General features: G+C 40.8%; 1 protein-coding gene across 2 annotated transcripts in view; it reads left to right on the top strand.

Annotated features, from left to right (window-relative positions):
- Positions 1–27,306, top strand: part of fech (ferrochelatase) — a 98,491-nt gene that overhangs the window by 21,576 nt on the left and 49,609 nt on the right. Inside the window, exons 5-11 of one of the 2 annotated variants that reach the window (XM_067983843.1) lie at positions 2,545–2,679; positions 6,312–6,418; positions 7,093–7,191; positions 8,889–8,996; positions 10,042–10,206; positions 14,496–14,555; positions 20,035–20,493. In XM_067983843.1, the coding sequence (XP_067839944.1) occupies positions 2,545–2,679; positions 6,312–6,418; positions 7,093–7,191; positions 8,889–8,996; positions 10,042–10,206; positions 14,496–14,555; positions 20,035–20,169 (809 nt within the window). In that variant the 3' untranslated portion in view covers positions 20,170–20,493. Of the gene's footprint in view, positions 1–2,544; positions 2,680–6,311; positions 6,419–7,092; positions 7,192–8,888; positions 8,997–10,041; positions 10,207–14,495; positions 14,556–20,034; positions 20,494–27,306 lie in introns of those variants that run through there. The other variant, XM_067983851.1, reaches the window with a different exon arrangement.

Below are 27,306 nucleotides of genomic sequence, written 5' to 3'. Positions count from 1 at the left end.
GACCTCATTATAGCCTTGGTTCAAACATGGACAATAGAGCTGAACTCCAGAGGTGAGGTGAGGGTGCCCTTGACATCAAGGCAGCATTTGATCGAGTGTGGCACCAAGGAGCCCTAGTAAAATTGAAGTCAATGGGAAACGGGGGGGAAAACTCTCCAGTGCCTGGAGTCATACCTAGCACAAAGGAAGATGGTAGTGGTTGTTGGAGGCCAATCATCTCAGCCCCAGGACATTGCTGCAGGAGTTCCTCAGGCAGTGTTGTAGGCCCAACCATCTCCAGCTGCTTTAACAATGACCTCCCTCCATCATAAGGACAGAAATGGGGATGTTCGCTCATGATTGCACAGTGTTCAGTTCCTTTCTCAACCCCTCAGATAATGAAGTAGTCCGTGTCCGCGTGCAACAAGACGTGGACAACCTCCAGGCTTGGGCAGATAAGTGGCAAGTAACATTCGTGCCAGACAAGTGCCAGGCAATGACCATCTCCAATAAGAGAGAGTCTAACCATCTCCCCGTGACATTCAACGGCATTATCATCGCCGAATCCCCCACCATCAACATCCTGGGGGTCACCATTGACCAGAAACGTAACTGGACCAGCCACATAAATACTTTGGCTACAAGAGCAGGTCAGAGGCTGGGTATTCTACGGCGAGTGACTTACCTTCTGACTCCCCAAAGCCTTTCCACTATCTACAAGGCACAAGTCAGGAGTGTGATGGAATACACTCCACTTGCCTGGATGAGTGCAGCTCCAACAACACTCGAAGCTCGACACCATCCAGGTTAAAGCAGCCTGCTTGATTGGCACCCCATCCACCACCTTAAACATTCCCTCCCTCCACCACCGGCACACCGTGGCTGCAGCGTGTCCAATCTACAAGATGCATTGCAGCAACTCGCCAAGATTTCTTCGGCAGCACGTCCCAAACTCATGACCTCTACTACCTCGATAGGCAAGGGCAGCAGGCGCATGGGGACACCACCACCTGCACGTTCCCCTCCAAGTCACACACCATCCTGACTTGGAAATATATCGTCGTTCTTTCATCGTCGCTGGGTCAAAATCTTGGAATTCCCTACCTGACAGTACTGTGGAAGATCCTTCACCGCATGGACTGCAGCGGTTCAAGGAGGTGGCTCACCACCACCTTCTTAAGGGCAATTAAGGATGGGCAATAAATGTTGGCCTTGCTAGCCACACCCACATCCCATGAGTGAATAAAAAAAGTTATTTTCTGTATATTTCTGATGGCAGATGAGACAAATTGTCAAATATTTGAACAAAATACTTCATGGTTAGTCGATCTCATGTGGTGTGCACAATGGAATTATGGATTGGAGTAGGGTTAGAGGACAGGGAATAATTGGATTGGGGTGTGCACATAAGTCAGTTCCCATTTCAAGTCATCTATTGTGGCCTTATATTTGTATTTTTATTGGTAGTTCTACCAGTAGAGATTTAGACTTGTAGCTTTGGCTATTCCTTGTTTCACAAGGTTGCTTTGATCTGCTATACTCTGATAGATAAAAAGATGTATGAATATTCTATTTGCTGATGTGTTTTGATGCTTACTATTCCACATTTCTAACCTATTGTCCATCATAGATAGGAACATAATAGGAGTGTGCCGTTCAACCTCTTGAGCCTATTCTGCCATTCAGTTAGATCATGGCTGATCTGCACCTCATCAATTTACCTGCCTTTGCTTTATTTCCCTTGATACACTTAAGAAAAATCTATCTTGAGTCTTCGAAGCTCCAATTGACCCAGCATTCTCTTCCTTTTGGGGGAAGAGAGATCCAGATTTCTACCAACCGCTTCCTGATCTCGCTCCTGAATGGCCTAGCTCTAATTAAGATTACGTACAAATTAAGAGCAGAAGGCCGTTCGGCCCCTCGAGCCTGCTCTGCCATTTGATAAGATCATGGCTGACCTGATTGTGATGTCAACCCTACTTTCCCATCTACCTACTATAACCTTTGACTCCCTTGTTAATCAGGAATCTATCTAACTCAGCCTTAAAAATATTCAATGACCTGCCTCCACCACTCTCTGGGGAAGGGAGTTCCACATTACATAGAATTTACGGCACAGAAACAGGCCATTCGGCCCAACTGGTCCATGCAGGTATTTATGCTCTACACGGGCCTCCTCCCACCCTACTTCATCTAATCTATCAGCATATCATTCTATTCCTTTCCCCCTCATGTACTTATCTAGCTGTCACCTAAATGCATCAGTGCAACACAAGAATGCTCATACAGCCTCATCTTTTTCCATCTTTCACGCCAATGCACTTTTTTTGTGGTTTGGAATTTACTTTGAGTGTTGCAAACGTCAATTAAAATGTTAAAAGTATGTCAGCGATTCTTCTATATTTTTGAAATGGGTCCTACTTTACAAGGGCTGGAACATATTAGTAACCTGCTGTGAGAATCTTGCATCAGTTTGCTGTTCCTCCAATTCCATTAGATGAAAATAAGCCTTAAGTATCAAAAACAATCTTTTCATAAGGTGTTTGTACATCTTATTTTTTTCAGCACCGCACAAATTTTACATTGGTTTCCGATATGTTCATCCACTAACAGAAGAAGCAGTAGACGAGATGGAGAGAGATGGAATTGAGCGAGCAGTAGCTTTTACACAGTATCCTCAATACAGCTGTTCTACCACAGGTACCACAGTGTTGGGTGTATAAATTAAATAATACTGTTCACTGAAAATCTATACATTAAAATATAGTGATACTTTAAAATTTATTAAAGAAATTCTTCATACTGGTTTGCATCTTTTCCTCCTCCTTCCCCCATTCCCTAAGGACCTATAAATGACTCAGCAGACTGTTCAATGACTGAGGTGCTGATAACCAAACCTGTCCTTGCCCAAGGATCACAATGCACCTATGCACCACCAGTCCAATTTCATGATCAGCACTGTTTATCACTGCAGGGTTTCTTTTGAACTGACATGGCTGTGTTCAAAGGATCCTCTCCGAAGCTACCGTCTGTCCTGAAATTCATTTAGTTTTTCCCTCAAAGGATTCTATGATTTGGACTAGGGTTGAGTTTGTGATGATGTGCTTCCATTCAATTTGATTTTTGACTTTGTGAAAGTTCCAAAACCGTTATTCAATTTTGTCACTATGAAAGTTTACCTTGTAGAGTACAAATGTTATGTTATCAACCTGTATGCCGACACTTGTATGAATACCCAGCTTTGCTTTAATGAGTTGCAGGTTGCTCTCCTGCTGGTCCTGAGAGTTTAGCTCGAGAATAGCTGATGCATAAGACCAGGAAGTTCACAGGTTCAATCCCCTTTCTGCACTGAATTACCTGATCTCAATGGGAGATGGTGGCAAGTGTACTACAATTGGCCTCCATGCCTCTAGGGTAGGGAGGGACAAATCAACCAGTGCTCTCGCTTCTAATCAAGATCTAGTGATCCACACTAGAGGTGTGCATGTGTGGACATTGGGTGATGATTAAATTGGGTTCACCTCTGCTGTTCCCGTGGTCGCATGGTCTGCTGACACTGTCAAGGCCTCATGCATGAATGATAGCCACCTGGGCGAGGTGCTGCAGGCTGTGTGGCACCTATGCAACTGTAACTTGGAAAGGTGGGGAGAAAATTGACAAAAACAAAACAGATTTTTTAAAAAGTCTGCTTTTGAGTTGCAATCTGCTTTTTGCTGGTATTTCACTCCTGGCTTACATGAGGCACTTAAAGCTCAGCATCAGTAATATTTTTTTTAATCATCAATTTGGTGAGGAAGAAGACCAGGCCTTCCAGTTGCAAAGTTGTTCTGCCTTGTTTCATGGTCAGGTCTATTTCAGTGCAGGCTTTTTCAGAAGGATATGACCAGGTAAAAGCAATATCCTGTCCCAATGCACTGACCTTCATCACTCCCTCCCCCCACCGCCCCAACAAAAGATGCTTCACAATTGGTCCAAATCATGGCTGGTTGGTAGTTTTTTTTTCTCTCTCCCTGTAGATTTGACTCCTTGTTGAGGTAAGATTTTATGGGTGGTGGTCACCCTTGGATATCTCACCTAAGTGGCCATTATTCATAATGTGAGCCTTGACAGTATTGACAGGTTGATTTCTTGTAGGAAGCATCACAAATTATTATTTTTGAATCCACCACATGTACTTTTTAGCAGGGGTTGCAGTATAGTGATGAGTGGAAAACCACAATGATTTCTCCTTTCCCTAATTTAGGGGTGTTAAAGCTAATTGTAGCCCCCTGCTCCTGTCCGAACTTAAGGTAAGCTTACTTAGCACAGACTGAGGTTTGAATCTAGCATTTTCCCCGACTCTCCCTTCCTCTGACTCTCTGGGGTCTTGTGCATCACCCTCTCCCTTTGCCCCATCATTGGTAGCTGTGCCTTCACGCTCTGAAATTCTCTCCCTAAACCTGTCCGCCTCTCCACCACCTCCTCTTTCTTTAAGACCCTTCTTAAAACCCACCTCTTCGATTAAGCATTTGGTCACCCTGCCTAATAATTATTCCTTTGGCTTGACATCCATTTTTTCATCGCACCTCTGTGAAGTGCCTTGAGCTGTTTTTCTGCATTAAACGTGATATTCAACTCCAAATAGTTGTGTGACTCAGAGGCAGGAATTTTGCCTCACACAAATCTGGGGAAACTTGATGGTGTTTCCAATCTTTTTTGCCAATTTCTCCTCATCTTTCTTGAAGACATTCATTCTTGCTAGGTTTTAGTTTCGTAGGCTACAGTAATCTATCTTTGTGTGTTGGGTAGGTAAACGTTATTCAAATGCGGAGGATGCCACAGTCGCGCCTGGTCTTGTCCTTGTCTGATGTCCATAAATATACATGTGGACTGCAATCAACAGTTGCTTATTTTTTTCATCCTTTCCAGTCCAGGCACACCAAAGCAAATTGTAGTAATCCAACTGATGTCCTAGTTAAGATCAGCTGACTCAGCACAGATAGGATGATACTGGAACTTTCCTGTATCTGTATGGCTCAGTACTACACTAGGTAGTGAACTTACAGACTGAGCCACCATTTTAAAAATCCTCCACCAGTTCAGAAATAACATTCATTACATATGCCATCTGTGTTGTGCATCTCTCGAACTCTGCTTTCAAATATCCTAAATCCTTTGTCATTGCCGTAGAGTTCTCCAAAGCCTTTGGTATAATATAGCATTGTGCATCTCTAAACAAGATACCATTATGCAGTCTCCCATTAAAGCTATGTTCATGGGTATCATTTTTTTTTGTGCTGTAGATAACTCAGACTGACTTTTTTTCCCTGTGAACTCAGGAGGTCCTCAAGCCGGTCTCTCCCTTTACAATCAATTAACTCCTCCAAATTGGACTGCAAAACCAAATACTAATTTTCTGATGCTACCACTGTACACTTGTCAACTTCCTTCACATTACATGCCCTAACTGCACATAGTCTCCAGTGCAGTGGTCAAATCATTACATCTTGATCTCCTTTGTGTCCTTTTGGATAATTAGAACTTTGTTTCTTTTACTTTTTCAAAGGCACAGTTTCTTCATAGCTCATGCAAATCAAGCCAAAGGCTGCCACTGCTTGCCTTTGAAGATTACGTTATAATCCTTCACATGTTGACATTTTTGGTTTCACTATCTCCGACCTCATGGAAATCGCATCTCTGTATTGTTAAATCTACTGTCAAAAAACTTGCTTTCCTCTTTAATGCCAAACACTCCCAATGCCCCCAACAAATAATTCAATACTATAAATATCAAATGTGTCCATGGCTTGAATTTGCCTATATTTTGAGAGACATTTCTATCTCACAGGATTCAAGAAAAAGCTTCTAGTCAGATGGGTAACTCCTCTCTCACCTCTAGTGTCCAAACTCCCTCTCTCTTTTATTGATACTACTATGGCCATTTTTTTTCTAATCTTCTGTCTCTTGTTCTTCCTCTGCTGTGAATATCCATTCTATATGCTCTTTCACCTCCCTACATCCTCACTGTACTGAAATCAAGACTCGTCGCACAGTCTCCAACTCATTCATTTTGAAGGAGGACTGTGGAACTCTTAGTTGTTGTGCCTCACAATCTTCAGACTTTTAAAACCAATGCTTGGTGTTAACTAATCATAACTTCATCTTTTACCTCATTGTCTTTTTTTTACTCTTTACTGTACTCTTGATCTCAATTTAAAACAAAACACATATCTTTTTAGTGTAATATTATTTACTGTTTCAGTGGAAGATGGTGGTGCAACCTCAGAATTGATTGACCATATTGAAAGCTACCTGAGAGCACAGTTTCTTTCATTATTGACTTTCTTTTGTAGGAAGTAGTTTAAACGCAATTTATCGACATTATAATGGCAAGAACACAGCACCGAAGATGAAATGGAGTACTATTGATAGGTGGCCAACGCATCCATTATTAATTCAGGTAAGCTTGTTTGTGGATCAACTAGTTGTAAAATCTCTTCCTTTATAAAATTTTCTGTATCATATACAGTTCCCTGACTAGAAAGCAGACGTCAGCTGCTCTCAGCAGCTGGTTATTGCAGTACACTTGCTAGGTGGCTAAGAAATAGGAAATGTTTAAGTTTTTGTTTTTTTTTTTAATTTTCTTTTTCTTTTTAGTATTTAAAGCTAAGCTTGGCTTCCACCCTTGTGAAGTGCCTAGTTTCTAGTGCTGCTTATCAGCCGCCTGATTGAGGTGAGGAAACTAGAAGCATGAGATGATGATCTGCCATACCGTCTATAGCCCACTTGTAAACTGGTCACTCCATCCAGAGGCTTGACGTTGTAGTTGTGCTTTTAGTAAGCTACTTAAGGGAATGGTGTGCCTTAATTTGGCCTGGGTAATAGAACTACTAATGTTATGATTTTATCACTAACAAACTACCTAATGTATGCATCTAATTACTGTTTAGGATAATCGGGGCTTTACTTTTTAAAATAGGTTTTAGAAGATCTCAAAACCTAGGATATTTCAGAATAATCTGATCATTTTTCTTAAAGGTGCACCTTCTTTGTTAGTGTTTTTCCACATTAGTAATTGGTAAGTGAATTTTCCTTCAAGTAATTGTAGGTTAACAGTTTTTGTTTATCTTGCAGTGTTTTGCAGATCATGTATGGCAGGAACTTGATCGATTTCCTCCTGAGAAAAGGGCTGATGTAGTCATTTTGTTCTCTGCTCATTCATTGCCCATGTCTGTAAGTGACTTAAAGCAAACTTGTATTTAAAAGGGTAAAAATGACTAGAAGCACACCGTCATGAATCCTGAGCTTTTGACACCTCTTGCTTCCAATTATTATTTGCCTCAGGCCCCCACTTTGGAACCTGTAACTCGGTTCAATATTTAGCCTGGTCCGCCCAAATGAAGACATACCATTCTAATCTTATTTTGTCTTTGTTGTGCTAATTAACAATTTACAGCATTGTATTGTATCTTTTGAATTTTTTTGAAGTTAGAAAAACAACTGAGGTGTTAAACACAGAGTCTTTGTTTCAACAGTGCTCCACCAATTCCATCAGGATTGGCAGAAAGGACACTCAAATCTAGATTTGTTGAGTTGCTTATTTTTCAAGTGCAGAAATGAAACTCTTTTGAGACAATAACAGTTTATTTGATTGTGTCAATTTGTGATGCAGAAAGCGATCAGTTGTCTTTTTGGTAGGTTTGATGTTAGATCTACAAACCAATATCACTGACAAAAATGCCATAAATCTGATTTTAAAATCAGAAAATGTCAGCTTCTGAAGAAAGGACAACGAGCTAATGTTTTGTATGGAGGTCCTTTTCCAAAACTGGTTAGAGGTTCTCCTGATGAGCCTGGTGAAAAAAGAACAGGTGGAGGTCAAGAGTACAAATGTGGCAAAACTCTTGCACAAGAAGAAAAGAACTATAGTGCCTTTCATGTCCTCGGAGCATCCTAAAACAAAGCCCTTCACAGCCAATGAGTTACTTTTGAAGTCCGTTGTTAAGTAGGCAAATATGGCAGCCAGTTTGTGCATATAAAGATCCCACATACAGCAAAAGAGATATATAACTGTTTTGGTTGTGTTGGTTGAGGGATAAATGTTGGCCAGGATACCAGGAATAAAGTATCCTTACCTCTGAAAGTGCATGAATTCACCAAGATCCTTGGTGCGTTAGAGGAGTTTAGAACACACTTTTAATCTTTTCAAAAATTCTGCCTTCTCAGAAAGATCTTTGTGGGGACATCGGAGCTATGATGGTCTTTGGTTTGCTAGGCCTTCTGAACAAAAACAGATTTGGTCAAGTAACTAGTATTTTTGCTGCGGTGAGGAAATATGTTTGTTAGCTGCTTTAAATCATAGCCCGTTCAAATTCTATCTGGAACTGATGTGAAGTTCTGTGCCTAGGGAAATGATTGTGCCTAGTGTTTGTACTGCAGCTGTGAGGATGAACACTAGCTCCAGATTGGGGTGGGATGGAATATTGATTTAGGAATAATTGAATGGATAGCAGAGAAAGTACTTTTGTAATTTGTCCTTTGGCAATGTATAAGATTTATAGGCCAATATCAAGGACATTTTCTGTGCATTTAGACATTAAGCTTGTATTGGTTGTCATGTATGCAGTGTATTATAAAAGATTCTTTCTGTGCCATATGTACAAAATAAATATACCTGTTATTGGGGGGGGGGAGAAAGAGGTGCTGCTGTGAATAGGATTTGACACTCCAGATTTTCATCCTATTTTAAAAGGAGTGGAAATGAACTGTGTTAGTACCGCAAACAACTAAAATATTAGTGAATGGAAACTTTGTGTAGTTGTGAGGTCCTTTGCAATAAGCTGACTGGAATAGCTTCAAGTATATATAGAGCCCATTATCCCATCTGGCAAACCTAAGCTTTTTAAAATTTAGCACTGTCTATATTTCAGGTAGTGAATCGAGGTGACCCCTATCCTCAGGAAGTGGGAGCAACTGTCCAAAGAGTCATGGAAACACTAAATTTCAGTAACCCGTACAGGCTGGTGTGGCAGTCTAAGGTAATTTCTGCAAGTGTGTGCAATTACATATCTTTTTACAGGAGGTTACATAATTGGGGTAGGATATTCAACCCCTTGAACATGTTCCGCCATTCAATTCGATCATGGCTGATTTGTACCTCAACTCTATTTACCCGCCTTTGTTCAATATCTCTTGATATACTGGTTTTGTATTGTATCAAATACCTTTGACTACTTCCCATTGTTTGTCTGTAGGTTTACCCATTAATAGTTCAGCCCTGTTTACTGTGGTCAGTTTATTTCTCATCCCTTCATAGTTTGTCTTAGTTAAAATCAGGTTGAGTAAGACTGGAGGGTTAAGATTTTTGAGTGTGAGCCAACCATTTGAAATATCATGAGGGAGCTAGCTCAGTAGTTAAAATAGTAGAAGCTATTTCAGCATAGAGTCCAACTGATTGATACAGCTATGAGTGATATGATAGACAATCAGTTTGGAGAATTTTTGGGTGTACTTATACTACAGGTACCAGTATGAGACGCGTACCTGCTGGGAGCCTTAAATCCTGTATAGATAAAATAGGGCTTCAAATATTAGTTTTTCCTTGCTGTGTACTTTTGGGACCTGTCCAGTTCAAACTATTTTTGCTTTGCTTTCCAGTTGGAAATATTTTGAATAAATTTTAGTTGACCCAAGTTGTGTTGAATTTTTCTTTTATTAAACAATCTTGATACTTGGGTTATAATACAGAAGTGATAAAATAGTAGTTCTATAGAGTAGCTGTTAAAAGTAACTGAAGGAAAATTGTTGGAATATAGAGAAGAATGATTTGTTTTATTTTAAGGTGACATGAAATGCTGTCACCAAGTGACACCTACTGGCATTTGGTGTTCACTGCAACTGTTGTTGAAGCTCATTTCGTTCAGTTAAGTATTTGTGTATCTGATGGCATCAATGAGTTTCCTGTCATAAATACAACGACAGAACATTTAAATAACCTGAACCGATTACATTGTACTGCAGCTCCTGGAGATGATGAGCGGGTACCTACATTAACCATGTTTGTGATGCTTTTCTTCAATACAGGTTGGTCCTCTGCCCTGGCTTGGCCCTTCGACGGATGACACCATCAAAGGATTGTGTGAGAGAGGCAAGAAAAACTTACTACTGGTCCCTATAGCTTTCACCAGTGATCATATTGAAACACTCCATGAACTTGATATAGAATATGCACAAATCTTAGCCAATGAGGTAAGTTACCAGGGTGTTTGTGATGGATGATCTTTTGTGTGTATAATTTCCCCATATAATTGGTTGAGGAAGCTAGGCATTTATTTTTTGTTGGGAGGAAGCAGGGAGAGATATAGTGGCCAAACTGTACTGCTATGGATGGAGCTTCTGTTGAAAGCCATGGATCCTCAAATGCATGTGCAAATCTGGGGCAAAGTGGCTTATTTTCATTTTTATACACTCTTGCTGATTGTATTGTTAGTCCCTGGTAGAGTATGCATGGGTTTGTCATAAGTTACCTTTTGTGCAGAATTGAGCTGTGGTGTAAGGATGACGTGGTTTGTTTTCATTGCTTCCTTTTCAGCTTTCTTTACTTCCTTTTCAAAATGGAAAATTGCCCAGGTATGTCCTGTCCACAAAAAGCAGGACAAATCCAATCCAGCCATTTATGGCCCCATCAGTCTACTCTCAATCATCAGCAAAGTGATGGAAGGTGTCGTCGACAGTGCCATCAAGTGGCACTTACTCACCAATAACCTGCTCACCGATGCTCAGTTTGGGCTCCAGAGCTCATTACAACCTTGGTCCAAAAATGGACAAAAGAGCTGTATTCCAGAGGTGAGGTGAGAGTGACTGCCCTTGACATCAAAGCAGCATTTGACCGAGTGTGGCACCAAGGAGCCCTAGTAAAATTGAAGTCAATGGGAATCAGGGGCAAACTCTCCAGTGGCTGGAGTCATACCTAGCACAAAGGAAGATGGTAGTGGTTGTTGAAGGCCAATCATCTCAGCCCCAGGACATTGCAGCAGGGGTTCTTCAACTGCTTCATTAATGACCTTCCCTCCATCATAAGGTCAGAAATGGGGATGTTCGCTGATGATTTGCACAGTGTTCAGTTCCATTCACAACCCCTCAGATAATGAAGCAGTTCATGCCCACATGCATACAGGAGAATTTTTTTTAGCCAGTATATAGCAAGCCCAACGAGGGGGGTGGGGGGGGGAGTTCTGGATTTAGTTCTAGGAAATGAAGAGGGGCAGCTGGAAGAAATAGCAGTGGGGAGAGCATTTTGGTGGTAGTGATCATAATACAGTTAGTTTTAGCATAGTTATGGAAAAGGACAAAGACAGAGCAGGAGTTAAAGTTTTCAATTGGGGAAAGGCCAATTTTTACTGAACTGAGAAGTGATTTAGCAGAAGTAAACTGGAAACAGCTACTTGAAGGTAAATCGGTGTCAGAACAGTGGGAGACTTTCAAAGGGGTGATTCAAGGGGTTCAGGGTAAACATGTTCCCACAAAGAAAAGGGAGGGGCTGCCAAATCTAGAGCCCCCTGGATGTCAAGAAGCGTTCAGGGTAAGATAAGGCAGAAAAAGAAAGCCTATGATAGACACTGGGAACTCAATACTATGGAAAGCTTAGAGGAATATACAAAGTGCAGGGGTGAAGTTAAAAAGGAAATTAGGAAAGTAAAGAGAGGGCATGAAAAAAATATTAGCAGGTAAAACCAAAGAAAACCCAAAGATGTTTTATAAATACATTAAGAGCAAGAGGATAACTAAGGAAAGAGTAGGGCCTATCAGAGACCAAAAAGGTAACCTATGTGTGGAGGCGGAAGATGTGGGTACGGTTCTTAATGAATACTTTGCATCTGTCTTCACAAAGGAGAGGGATGATGCAGGGATTGAAGTTAAGGAGCAGTGTGAAATATTGGATGGGATAAACATAGTGAGCGAGGAAGTATTAAGGGGATTAGCATCTTTGAAAGTAGATAAATCACCAGGGTCGGATGAAATGTACCCCAGGCTGTTAAAAGAAGCCAGGGAGGACATAGCGGAGGCTTTAACAATCATTTTCCAAACTTCACTGGGTACAGGCGTAGTGCCGGAGGATTGGAGGACTGCTAACGTTGTATTGTTGTTTAAAAAGGGAGCGAATGATAGACCGAGTAATTACAGGCCAGTCGGCCGAACCTCGGTGGTGGGCAAATTATTGGAATCAATTCTGAGGGATAGGATAAACTCACTTAGAAAGGCACGGACTAATCAAGGACAATCAGCACGGATTTGTTAAGGGGAGGTCGTGTCTGACAAACTTGATTGAATTTTTCGAGGAGGTGACAAGGAGGATCGATGAGTGTTGCGCAATTGATGTAGTCTACATGGATTTTAGCAAGGCTTTTGACAAGGTCCCACTTGGCAGATTGGTCGAAATAGTAAAGGCCCATGGGATGTGGACAACCTCCAGGCTTGGGCAGATAAGTGGCAAGTAACATTCGTGCCAGACAAGTGCCTGGCAATGACCATCTCCAACAAGAGAGAGTCTAACCACCTACCCTTGATATTCAACGCATTACCATCACCGAATCTGCCACCATCAACATCCTGGGGGTCACCATTGACCAGAAATTTAACTGGACCAGCCATATCAATGCTGTGGATACAAGAGCAGGTCAGAGGCTGTATATCCTGCGGCGAGTAACTCACCTCCTGACTCCCCAAAGCCTTTCCACCACCTACAAGGCACAAGTCAGGAGTGTGATGGAATACTCTCCACTTGCCTGGATGAGTGCAGCTCCAACAACACTCAAGAAGCTCGACACCATCCAGGACATAGCAGCCCGCTTGATTGGCACCCCATCCACCACCTTAAACATTCACTCCCTTCATCACCACGCACTGTGGCTCCAGTGTGTACTATCTACAAGATGCACTGCAGCAACTCGCCAAGGCTTTTTCGACAGCATCTCCCAAACCTGCAACCTCTACTACCTAGATAGGCAAGGGCAGCAGGCACATGGGAACACCACCACCTGCACATTTCCCTCCAAGTCACGCACCATCCTGACTTGGAAATATATCGCCGTTCCTTTATCATCGCTGGGTCAAAATCCTGGAACTCCCTACCTAACAGCGCTGTGGGAGTACCTACACCATACAGACTGCAGCGGTTCAAGTGGGCTCACCACCACCTTCTCGAGGGCAATTAAGGATGGGCAATAAATGCTGGCCTTGCCAGTGATGCCCACATCCCATGAATGAATAAACGAAAAAGCTGTCTTATAAAGTTGTTTTCATCCTAAAAGTATACTGGATCCTCTCTATAATGAACGTATTTTTATAACAATTGGCTGCAACAAACCTAAACCGTGCCCTCCACCCCCACCTAGTGAAATTTTGTTGCAGCCCTTAGTACTGCTTAATTATTTCATTGTCCCCTTCCTTCACTGATTGAACTCGTGCATCTGTTCACCCTGGATACATGTTGAATACTGTATTTGCTGACCGTACTCGTGATGATGTATCTGAACAATGAATGGATCCCAGTCCAGGGATGAGGACAGTAATTTAGTAAAATTAACAACTCAATATAATGAACATATCTGTCCTCCAAGTTTAGAATAACAAAGCTACTACGTACTTGCTATAGAGTAAAAGTGAGGAGTTACACGAATTTTCATTTAATGTAAAACTGCAGTATATATTTTGGTTATCCCTTTTACAACTCTTTCCTCCCCCCACAATCTATTATTTCTATGCAATGAGCCCTTCCTAGCACAAAGCAGACATATGAAATATGTCCGGACTCTGCCAATGTTGCTTTTTACCCAGCCACTTTGGAAGGGAATGAGAGTGGCCCATGGTGATAGCTTGGCTTGTGCTTGTCTTTCCTTCCTCTTCCTTATGGTGAAGTGCCTTATCTTTATTCAGTGTCTTTTTGACAGAACAAATGAGACTGAGAACATTAGGTATGTTGTGCTTGTTCAGATTTTTTTTCAAGTATTTGAAACATGACTCTTGTACTCATTGAGGTGAAGAATACTGGGGAGTGAAATACTTCTTTAAAAAATAATTTTTTCAGTGTTATCAGACATTCTCGTGTCACTTTTAGTGTAGCTGCAGTGTAAACCTCATTTTATTGTGCCCCATAAATGCACCTGAACCCCATTCTCAAAGGCATGCCTTACTACACCAATGTAAATTTTTCTAGTTCCCACAACAGCCATTATTAAAGCCTGTGAATGAGATTGCCATTGAATGCTATATTGGAAACACATTTATGCTGTGTGTTTATGACGAGTAGGAATTAGATTGAGTCTGGAAATCTGAAAGCCAGCAGAAAGAAAGACTTCTATTTCATCAGTCAGAGCTGGATTTGACCGCATTGGAGAAAAAGCAGTGTGTTAGTCACTGCTCACTTAGTCTGCTAAAAATGAGGTTTGTGCAAAATTGGAAATTAACGCAGTCTTGGTGAGATGCGTTTCTAAGTAACCTTATATCCTTTTTTTGTCTTCCATGGTAACCGTTTTCAGTGTGGTGTAGAAAATATTAGACGAGCAGAGTCACTAAATGGAAATCAGCTTTTTATTAAGGTAATATATTTTCATTCTGTATAATTTTCTAAAAGCATTTATTTCCCCTAGTGAGATTTTTGCAAAAGGATAGTTTGCAGATTACAGATCTGTTGCCTGTTTAACTGAGAAAATAAAGGAGTTGAATAAGTGTCTTGAACCAGTTAATTATTTTGGCAAGTCTAGTGCAGTACAGAATTTTGATAATTCAGCAACCAAATGATTAATACCAGCAATGTACTAATAGTAAATCTTTGGATGTTAGCAGTAGTACATCCATAGATAGACTAGCATCATATTTTTATACACATCATTATAGTCTGAAACTAGTGATTGTTGCAACAATGTTTTCTTGAAAGATGGGTAACACAAGGACAGTAGTTAGTGCAGTAATAGTGTGTTATGACTGTCTTTACATTTCACTGAGAGATCCTCTAAAAATCCTATCTTGATTTTGATGCATTTTTTTGTCCGTCCTCACACTGTACATAATGTTCATAAATAAATGCTTAATAGACATTCAATAAATTGACTTTAAAAAAATCCACTTTACCAGAGGAAAGTTACAATAAGTTCATTTAAGTCTTATAAGTATAACTACCTTTTTTTTTAAAGAAGTCATTCATCTATAATCTTTTGAATGTATTTATTTTGTTATTTAGTCAGCTTTGTATCATATATATATATATATATATATATATATATATAAAACAAACTTATCTAGACCAATGAAGTTGTCAACAGAGAGTAGGGATAAACTGGTCATTTTCAGTTCGGCAGGCTGTAACTAGTGGGGTACCACAAGGATCGGTGCTTGGGCCTCAGCAATTTACAATCTATATTAATGACTGGATTAAGGAACCGAGTGTATAATGTATCCAAGTTTGCTGACGATACAAAGCTCGGTGGGAAAGTAAGCTGTGAGAAGGACACAGAGTGCAAAGGGATATAGACAGGTTAAGTGACTGGACAAGAAGGTGGCAGATGGAGTATAATGTGGGGAAATGTGAAGTTATTCACTTTGGTAGCAAGATTAGAAAAGCAGAATATTTTTTAAATGGCGAGAAACTATTAAATGTTGGTGTCCTGATACAAGAAACACAAAAAGTTAGCATGTAGGTACAGCAAGCAATTAGGAAGGCAAAAGGCATGTTAGCCTTTATTGCAAGGGGGTTGGAGTACAAGAGTAAGGAAGCCTTACTACAATTGTACAGGGATTTGGTGAGACCTCACCTGGAATACTGAGTACAGTTTTGGTCTCCTTATCTAAGGCAGGATATACTTGCCTTGGAGGTGGTGCAATGAAGGTTCACTAGATTAATTCCTAGGATGAGAGGGTTGTCCTATGAAGAGAGGTTGAGTAGAAAGGGCCTATACTCTCTAGAGTTTAGAGGAACGAGAGGGGATCTCATTGAAACATATAAGATTCTGAGGGGGCTTGACAGGGTAGAGGCTGAGAGGTTGTTTCCCCTGGCTGAAGAGTCTAGAACTAGGGGGCATAGTCACAGGATAAGGAGTCGGCCATTTAAGACTGAGATGAGGAGGCATTTCTTCACTCAGGGTTGCGAATCTTTGAAATTCTCTACCCCAGAGGGCTGTGGATGCTAAGTCATTGAATATATTCAAGGCTGAGATAGATAAATTTTTGGACTCTAGGGGAATCAAGGGATATGGGGATCAGGCAGGAAAGTGGAGTTGAGGTTGAAGATCAGCCATGATCTTATTGCATGGTGGAGCCGGCTCGAGGGGCCGTATGGCCTACTCCTGCTCCAATTTCTTATGTTCTTATGTTTCTTGTTGGATGCTACGTTGCAAGCCCACTGTGTACAAATGCTGTATAGCACAATATCATGCTCATTCTCTACTGTAATCCAGAAGTAAAAATGGGAATGGAGGGTACAGAACCCAGGGTACTACACCAATTTTGTACTGTTCATGATTAATATATTACAGTAGCTTTGAAATTGAAAGTGTGTCTTGAGCTTTTTTTAGTCAGTGTGGGGGTGGGGAGGGGGGAAAGGAAAGAGTTGAAACTATTTTACATTAAGCAACCAGAGATCCAGTATAAATTGTTGGTGTCTAATATGTACAATAGTATCTGAAGGAATTAGACATGCTTACACTTTGCACTATTTTTCTTATTTCGTGGCCTTTCCTGAAGTCATGCCGGGGTTTGGTTCCACACATAGCATTAGCCCTCCAGTGCATCAGCAAAGCTACATAGAATTCCGTAAAATTTACAGCACAGAAACAGCATTTATGTTAAACACGAGCCTCCTCCCACTCTATTTACTTCATCTCGCCCTATCAACGTATCCTTCTATTCCTTTCTCCCTTGTGTAAGTATCTAGCTTTCACTTAAATGCATCTATGCTATTTGCCTCAACCACTCCATGTGCTAACACGTTCCACAGTCTAACCACTCTCTGGGAAAAGAAGTTTCTCCTGAATTCCTTATTGGACGTATTAGTGACTATCTTATAATTATAGCCCCTCGTTTTGGACTCCCCCACAAGTGGAAACATCTCCGTCTATCCCATCAAACGCCTTCATAATTTTAAAGACCTCTATTAGGTCACCTCAGTCTTTTTTGTAGAGAAAAGAGCCCCAGCCTCTTTAGTCTTTCCTGATAGTTATACCATTTCCATTCTAGTATCATCCTTGTAAACCTTTTTTGTACTTTCTCCAGTGCTTCCAGATGGAGGATTTGCCATCTGTCATGTGTAAGCCTGAATAGTGAGTGTTGGGAGGTGACTTGCCCATAGAGGATGTCACAGCTGAGCCCGGTCCTCGCACTCGGCAATTTTTTTACATGCATGCAGTTTTTGCATCCCTAAAATACAGCAGTGACTATACTTCTAAAGTATTTAATTGACTGTATAGCACTTTGGGACATTATGAGGTCGTGAAAGCGCTATATAAATTCAAGCTCTTTGTTTCCAGCAGAGGCCATGGCCAGCAGAAAGGGAAATTTTCTCTTTTTGTTAGTCCAGGGATACTGAGCTCAATTGCAGCATCTCAACTGCTGCTCTGGCTGAGAGCCTACCCAGCAAAGAGCAGGATCAGACCAGAGACCTTCTGGGTCAGTGTGGCTTTGTACCGCATCTACGAACCTTTATGTAAAGGCTTGGATATAGTTATTTAACAACCACTCACTATGGTTTTTCTCAATCAAGCCAAAGATCATGAGTTTAAATTCCACCATGGCCAGTTGTGAAATTGAATTCAATAAATCTGGAAATTTGTGAGGTAGTACCAGAAAAATGACCATGAAAGCTGCCAGATTATCATTATAAACCCAATTGACTTGTTAATGCCCTTCAGAGAAGGGAACCTACCACTCCTACCTGGTCTGGTCTTCAGGTGACTCTAGTTGCACGTTATTTATGGAGCAGCATTTATTGCTCATCTCTGGTTGCTCAGTGCTTTTAGACAACAGAGCTTTATACTCTGCTACTTCAGAGGGCAGTTAAGAGTCAACCGCTTTGGTGTGGGACTGAAGTCACATATAGGCCAGCCTGGATAAGGATGGCAGGTTTCCTTCCCTAAAGGACACTTGTGAACTAGTTGGGGTTTTATGACAACCTGGCAGCTTCATGGCCACTTTTGCTGGTACCAGCTTTTTATTTCCAGATTTTTTTTAAAATTGAATTGAAATTCTCAAACTGCTACAGTGAGAACTCGTATTCTCTGGATTATTAGTTCAGTAACATAACCACTACACTACTGTGCCCAGTAATGCATGGTTGATTCTTAATCCCCTCTGAAATGACCAGCAAATCACTCAGTTGTAAACAAAGTTCAATAGTAAGGAGAAAATTGGATGAACCAATAATCCAGGCATCATATTAAGACAAGACTTGGGCAGTCTTAGCCCAGTTGATCCTGTAGTATCCTCCCCACTAACCTTTGGGGACTGGTGTCCAAGTTGGGCAAGCTGTCCCACAAACTAATGAAGCAATAGCCTGACATAGACACAAAAGCAGTTCTTACCAAGCAACATCCTAGACTCCTCAACAGCAAGGCAGCATTTGACCAAGTATGGCACCAAGGAGCTCTAGCAAACTGAGGTCACTGTGGTTCAAAGGGAAATCTCTCCAGTAGAGATTTGGGTGTCCTCGTACAAGAAACACAAAAAGTTAGCCTGCAGGTACAACAAGCAATTAGGAAGGCAAATGGCATGTTGGCCTTTATTGCAAGGTGGTTAGAGTACAAGAGTAAGGAAGTCTTACTACAATTGTACAGGGCTTTGGTGAGACCACACCTGGAGTACTGTGCACAGTTTTGGTGGTCTTATCTAAGGAAGGATATATTTAGAGGCGGTGCAATGAATTGAGTAGAATGGGCCTATACTCTCTGGAGTTTAGAAGAATGAGAAGGGATCTCATTGAAACATTCAAAATTGAGAGGGGGCTTGACAGGGTAGATGCTGAGAGGTTGTTTCCCCTTGCTGGAGAGACTAGAACTAGGGGGCATAATCTCGGGATAAGGGGTTGGCCATTTAAGACTGAGATGAGGAGGAATTTCTTCACTCAGAGGGTTGTGAATCTTTGGAATTCTCTACCCCGGAGAGCTGTGGATGCTGAGTTGTTGAGTATGTTCAAGGCTGAGACATAGATTTTTGGACTCTAGGGGAAATCAAGGGATACGAGGAAAGTGGAGTTGAGGTTGAAGATTAGCCATGATCTTATTGAATGGCGGAGCAGGATCGAGGGGCCGTATGGCCTACTCCTGCTCTTATTTCTTATATTTCTTAGTTGGAGTCATATGTGACGTAAAGGAAGATGGTTGTGGCTGTTGGAGACCAGTCATCACAGCTCCAGGACATCACTGCCAGAGTTCCTCAGGACAGTGTCCTCGGCCCACCTATCTTGAATTGGAGACTATTTGGTGCTACATGTGCAGTTTAAAAAAATATTTTTGAGTGAATAGCATTTAGTAACAGCAAAAGGCCATTGGACTTCGCTAGTCAATGCATTTTTGATCGATTGAGCCCAACTAATTCCCTTATCAATTGCTGTCAATCCCTTTCCTCTCCAGAAACTCTTCCAATTGCCTCTGCCCTCTATAATTGACTTCCCTGGTTACTTGCTCCACAACTTTTACTCTTTGGGTGAAAAAACACTTCCTGCCTTCCCTTCTTATTTTCAATGTCATTTTTAAATTTGTATCCTCTGATATTTGACCCTTTCAGTAAACAGAGGTTAGTCTGAAGAATGCCCATCAGCTATTTGATTTCAACCTTCCAGATTTCCAAGCCTACTGAACAATTTGCTTGGATCAATTTAGTCAATTCTTTTGATAATCTTGCACATTTCAAGTATATCTGTTCTTTTGTGGTTTAAAAATGATTATAGAAAGCTCCTCAATTAAAAGTTTTTGTTTTGTTGTTTATTTAATAGTAAATTTGTTCTTGGTTGATAAAACTGAGTAAACTGCTTGTTTGTGTGATTTTTTTTTTTTTGGACTAATTAATCTGTATCCATTTCTTATTTTCTAGACCCTGGCAGATTTGGTAAATACTCATCTAAAATCAGCAGAAACCTCTTCCAAGCAGTTGAGTCTACGTTGTCCACTTTGTGTTAATCCAATATGTGGAGAGACCAAGGCGTTTTTTGCTAAACAGAATCTCTGAAATGGCATTCATGCCCTGGAATTTTCTGCCCTTCACAAAAGTCTTGATCAATTGGTGGTCATAGTTTTTTTTTCTGCCTTGATGATATCTGAAATAGCATCTATGCTGAGTTTAAAAATAAACTCAAATCTATAGATTATCTTCACTTCTGAAACTGTTGCATTCTGAATTGCAGTAATAAGCAACTTTTTATGAAGAGATTATGAATGTGACAACTTTGCACTAATCTCAAAGTAGCCATGATGTGGAGATGCCAGTGATGGACTGGGGTGGACAAATGTAAGGACTTGCACAACACCAGGTTATAGTCCAACAGTTTTATTTTAAATCACAAGCTTTCGGAGCTTACCTCCTTCGTCAGGTGACGAAGGAGGTAAGCTCCGAAAGTTTGTGATTTAAAATAAAACTGTTGGACTATAACCTGGTGTTGTGCAAGTCCGTACACTAATCTCAAAGCACTGTGCCTGGATATGGATGCTTAATTTACACTAGTTTCTAAGCATTTTTTTTTCTTGTTATTTGGATCCTTCCCTTTTTGTGATTAGGGCAGGCAAGGAAGGGAAAAGACTGTTACAATGTGACTTTCAAAAATATATATATATATATAATATGCATAAGCTTTTTGAACATGATTCACATTTACTTTGGTAGAGATTATTGTTTTAATAAACCCACATGTATATATGAAAGAAAACTCTTATCAATCATAAACTTCATTTTGGCCAAGATAGCTTTAACATATTAATTTGTATTTCTGGCTTTTTTTTTTATTCGTTCATGGGATGTGGGTGTCACTGGCAAGGCCAGCATTTATTGCCCATCCCTAATTGCCCTTTGAGAAGGTGGTGGTGAGCCGCCTTCTTGAACCGCTGCAGTCTGTGTGGTGAAGGTTCTCCCACAGTGCTGTTAGGTAGGGAGTTCCAGGATTTTGACCCAGCAACTATGAAGGAACGTCATCTATTTGAGACCAGTAACTTGTGGGAAAGCATGCTTGGGAAACATCAGCCATTCCAAAACCATTTGCAACAAAATAAAAGGGACAGCGCCTGAGGGAAATCTCCATAACCATCAGAAATTAAATGCTAAAATAGGGTTTTTAATTGTTTTAAACCAATAAAAAGGTCAAAAAGTATACTTTTACTTGTAGAATTTCAGTTTACCCAATAAAGAGTGTGCACACACTTGCTATGGCACATAATCCAAAGAGATTAGGTGCAGGTTGGCAAAGCCAAGCCATAGTGTCCTCCAACAGGCAACAGGATATTACTGGAACTTTACCAGCTAAAACTGCTGCCTGCCAGTAGAGAATACAGTTGAGCTTCCTGCCACTTGTCCAGTCAGGACCACCCTACTTATCCGGTCTTTCTATTTTTGGAATATATTACTTTGCCTTTTAGATTTTATGAAAATCCCATTCCAAGAAATGGCATGTTTTTTAATATCTATACATGTAGATTATTTTTCTGTAATTAATCACCTCATTGAGGGTAGTTTGTTCTCACTACGATGTGCTGTAAGTCATTTTGCTTGCACAGAAACAAGATGTGCATCATACTCTGTACGTACTATGTGAAATAATGGATAGTGGGGCAAGAATGGTTGTCCTCATTGGCCTATATCCTGTGACATTCATCGCTCTGTATATGTTATATATAACTTGGAACCTTGTGTTTATGAAACAGTGCCTCTGTTGATATGAAATGTAATGGGAACAAATAAAATGTTGTAGGGTACAGTGAAAGGGATAGTAAAACAGAAATCCATGCCTCAGGGTGAAGAGCAATTACTGAGACTGATACTGCAATATGAATTAGGAAATCTACTTCCATGCAGTGTACCTACCTCATTAAGCTTTCATCCCACAGAGCAGCTCAGAATGAGACGGAAACACATCATTGCATGTGTTAATTAAAGAATTGGGGTATTGTCTGCTGTTTAAATTTAAATATACAATAAGGCTGGACTACATAAACTGTCCTTTAATATCCTATAAGAACATAAGAAATAGGAGCAGGAGTGGGCCAATCGCCCCCTAGAGCCTGCTCCGCCATTCAATAAGATCATGGCTGATCTGATCCTAACCTCAAATCTAAATTCATGGACTTGTTTTTCTCACCCGTGCATTTTTGCATTGTTTTCGGCCAATAACTTGCACTGATCTGGCAAAGAGACTAGTCCAGTTTTTTTTAAACTTACCAGTAGTGGACATAGAAGCTCGATGGGCAGCAATAAGATATTCTGCGTGGGCAGCTCTCTCCTACCGGCTTTGCTCAACAGCTGATGAGAATCTACAAAAGTAGCATGGAATGTCAAAAGCTATCTTTCACCTATAACCACTGAATTGGTATGTGTTGAGAGTGAGCAAATGATTTTTAGATTTGACATTTAAGACAATTATTTCTTTCCCATAATTTAAACAAAATTAATCATAGAATCATACAGCACAGAAGGATGCCATTCAGCCCATCGTGCCAGCTCCTTGACAGAGCTATCTAATTAGTCATACTCCCCTGCTTTTTCCCTATAGCCCTGCAAATTTTTCCTTTTCAAGTATATATCTAAAAAGATAGTACTGAATCTGCTTCCGCCACCCTTTCAGGCAGTGTATTCCAGATCAAAACAACTCGCTGCGTAAAAAAACAATTCTCCTCAACTCCCCTCTGGTTCCTTTGCCAAGTACCTTTAAAGCTGTGTCCTCCGGTTACCGACACTTGCCAATGGAAACAGTTTCTCCTATTTACTCGATCAAAACCTTCATCATTTTGAACACCTCTATTAAATCTTTCCTTAACCTTCTCTGTTCTAAGGAGAACAACCCCAGCTTCACAATTCTCTGCATTAAATTTCATCTGCCATGTGTCTTCCCATTTCACCAGTCCTTCTGAAGTCTGCTACTATCGTGCTTACTGTTTACTACATTTGAGTTTTGTATCATCAGCAAACTTTGAAATTATGCCCTGTATATATATCAAAATGAGCAGTGGTCCTAATATCGACCTGAAGGACAGTCTGAGAAACAACCATTCACCACTACACTACTTTCTGTCCCTAGCCAATTTTTAATCTAGACAGCCACTGCCCGTTTAACCCCATGAGCTTCATTTTTGCTAACATCTATTAAGTTGCACTTTATGAAATGCCTTTTGAATATCCATATACACGTCAACCACACTACCCTGAACCCTCTCTATTACTTCGTCAAAGAGTTGCATGTGTTGCAAACAATTTTATTCAGTTGCATGAAATTCTCCAGTGGCGACATTAATAAGTGCAATTTCTGATTTTAAAAGAAATCAAGCGAAGAAAATTAACCTATGGTTATATTTTGCTCATCTATCATTTTTCCATCAAGTATTTTGAGGCTTTCTTAAGCAATAGTTTGTGTTGATGTATTATTTTTTCTTCTGGTCAGATAAGTTTTAACAATGTTTTTAGTGCCATTTGTTTGTATTTTTTTTGAAAAGAAAGCAATTATCTGTTAGAATTAAAAAATATATTCCTGGTGAAGAGATGTTTGATATGTTGTGGTTATTTTTGTTCATTCATGGGGTGTGGGCGTCGCTGGCAAGGCCGGCATTTATTGCCCATCCCAAATTGCCCTTGAGAAGGTGGTGGTGAGCTGCTGCCTTGAACCGCTGCAGTCCGTGTGGTGAAGGTTCTCCCACATTGCTGTTATGTAGAGAGTTCCAGGATTTTGACCCGGCGATGATGAAGGAACGGCGATATATTTCCAAGTCGGGAACATGCAGGTAGTGGTGTTCCCATGTGCCTGCTGCCCTTGTCCTTCTAGGTGGTAGAGGTCGTGGATTTGGGAGGTGCTGTCGAAGAAGCCGTGGCAAGTTGCTGCAGTGCATCCTGTGGACAGTACACACTGCAGCTACTGGTGCGCCAGTGGTGAAGGGAGTGAATGTTTAGGATGGTGGGATGCCAATCAAGCGGGCTGCTTTGTCCTGGATGGTGTCGAGCTTCTTGAGTGTTTTTGGAGCTGCACTCATCCAGGCAAGCGGAGAGTATTCCATCACACTCCTGACTTGTGCCTTGTAGATGGTGGAAAGGCTTTGGGGAGTCAGGAGGTGAGTCGCTGCAGAATACTCAGCCTCTGACCTGCTCTTTTAGCCACAGTATTTATGTGGCTGGTCTGGTCAATGGTGACCCCCAGGATGTTGATGGTGGGGGATTTGGTGATGGTAATGCCATTGAATGTCAAGGGGAAGTGATTGGATTCTCTCTTGTTGGAGATGGTCATTGCCTGAAACTTGTCTGGTGCGAATGTTACTTGCCACTTGTCAGCCCAAGCCTGGATGTTGTACAGGTCTTGCTGCACGCGGGCACGGCCTGCTTCATTATCTGAGGGGTTGTGAATGGAACTGAACACTGTTCAATCATTAGCGATAATCCCCATTTCTGACCTTATGATGGAGGGAAGGTCATTAATGAAGCAGCTGAAGATGGTTGGGCCTTGGACACTGCCCTGAGGAACTCCTGCAGCAATGTCCTGGGGCTGAGATGATTGGCCTCCAACAACCACTACCATCTTCCTTTGTGCTAGGTATGACTCCAGCCACTGGAGAGTTTTCCCCCTGATTCCCATTGACTTCAATTTTACTAGGGCTCCTTGGTGCCACACTCTGTCAAATGCTGCCTTGATGTCAAGGGCAGTCACTCTCACCTCACCTCTGGAATTCAGCTCTTTTGTCCATGTTTGGACCAGGGCTGTAATGAGGTCTGGAGCCGAGTGGTCCTGGCGGAACCCAAACTGAGCATCGGTGAGCAGGTTATTGGTGAGTAAGTGCCGCTTGATAGCACTGTCGACGACACCCTCCATCACTTTGCTGATGATTGAGAGTAGACTGATGGGGCGGTAATTAGCCGGATTGGATTTGTCCTGCTTTTTGTGGACAGGACATACCCGGGCAATTTTCCACATTGTCAGGTAGATGCCAGTGGTGTAGCTGTACTGGAACAGCTTGGCTAGAGGTGTGGCTAGTTCTGGAGCACAAGTCTTCAGCATTGCAGTCAGGATGTTGTCGGGGCCCATAGCCTTTGCTGTATCCAGTGCACTCAGCCGTTTCTTGATATCACATTGAATGATGTGGATGCCATTTTGCATTCTGCTGATTGATACTGCTGTAATGTAATAGTCATACTCACAAGAGGTCTTTGCTACTTCTGTAGAATCTGAACTAATCTATTTAAAATAATTTACAAAGTGCCATTTATAATTATTTTAAATTACTGGTATGGACAGAAAAGCACTTTGTCTTTATTTCAGAGTTTAAAAAAAAACTAGTTCAGATGTGGAAAGGAAACTACTTGAGAGAAGAAAACTGAGGCTGGGGTTCACTCAGCCTAGCAATGACACTGAATTGAAGTGGGAGCTCTCTACAATTATTGGGGCTATGAAAACATTGTACAGCACTGCACTATATTTCTATAATGTAGCATACAATTTCTTTCTGGTTATACAAGTTTTTCCGAATTGACCAAAGTGAATTAATCTTTTGACTTGCACTCTGGAAAAATATAGTGGTGGGTAAAAGCAAAACCCTTTAATGCTTTTGGTAACTTGTATGTATACAGCACCTATTATCACAACATTCCTGGCGTGCACTCTTGTGTGAACTAATTTATGTTCAATATTTGGGTCCTGATACAACTGTTAATTATGGAGCTCATGAATGTTACTTGACCGGAAAAAGACCTCTTCTGTGTTTGAGCCCATGCATTGCCATATAATTTTTTGATTGAGGGTATCACTTTTATTTAGGACTCTGCTCCTCTCTACATGTTTACGGTCCTGCTAGTTTCACCCATTGTTTACAGCATTTAACTGCAAAGAACGGTTTAACTCTTACTATAAATTCACCATTGTTTATATGTGTGCTTGCACACATGTACTTGTTTCTATAATTTGTTAAAAGTAATTTAGTATTGCCACAGGTCTCAGCATTTGATCCACTCTGCCATCATAGATTCAATACATTATAAATCAGAAATACTCTTTGTTTTGCATCACCAATAACATGCTCAAACAATACTAAAATAACCACCAGAACACACAATACAGTGGTAAGGAAGCAAATGTAAAACCAAAATTTACAGTCTTATGAACAGTAACAAGTTATGGCTTAAGTGAGTCACCGGATGATAATTCAGTTGGTGTAGATGATTGAAAGCCATTCTAAGCTCATTCCTATTGCATTAGAACCTTTCATTTTGAATAAATATCTTGTACTTTACATAGTTGTATCCAAGATTATCCTTCATGTAGCAACTACTGGACAGTCTGCAACATAGTCTTTAAAATAACCACATGAATATAATGCCTTATATATCAAAGCTCTTGTGCTGTGTTGCCATAGATGGTATTTGATCTCAAAATACAAATTTGTTAATATGAACTTAAAAAGTAAAATTCTGGTATATCTCTATCACTGGTAGTGATTATTTATGTGGAATTAGAAATTGAAAATGGAAGGAACAAAATGGAGAAAAGGTATTAAACCATAACATGAAGTGATGGAAACATAGTTAAATATCATTGTAATAAATGTTTTATCTGAAACCCTTGTTTTTAATGAGAATGGTGTATCTAACAAGTTACATCAAAATTACTGCACAGAAACCGGCCATTCGGCCCAACTGCTCAATGCCGGCATTTATGATCCACAAGAGCCTCCTCCCTCCCAACTTCATCTAACCCTATCAGCATACCCGTCTATTCCTTTCTCCCCCATGTGCTTATCTAGTTTCCCCTTAAATGCATTTATGCTATATTTTTTTATTCGTTCATGGGATGTGGGCGTCGCTGGCGAGGCCAGCATTTATTGCCCATCCCTAATTGCCCTTCAGAAGGTGGTGGTGAACCGCCTCTTGAACCGCTGCAGTCCGTGTGGTGAAGGTTCTCCCACAACATTTGCCTCAACTACTACTTGTGGTAGCGCGTTCCACATTCTTACCACCCTTTGGATGAAGAAGTTTCTCCTGAATTCCCTATTGGATTTATTAGTGACTATTTTATATTTATGACCTCTAGTTTTGGACTCCCCCACAAGTGGAAACATTTTCCCTACGTCTACCCTATCAAACCCTTTCATTATCTTAAAGACCTCAATCAGGTTACCCTTAAGCCTTCTC

This window comes from Heptranchias perlo, chromosome 1, assembly GCF_035084215.1.
Source record: "Heptranchias perlo isolate sHepPer1 chromosome 1, sHepPer1.hap1, whole genome shotgun sequence".
Lineage (NCBI taxonomy): Eukaryota > Metazoa > Chordata > Chondrichthyes > Hexanchiformes > Hexanchidae > Heptranchias > Heptranchias perlo.
Note: the sequence above shows the minus strand (reverse complement) of the source record. Positions and strands in the feature narration are given on the sequence as shown.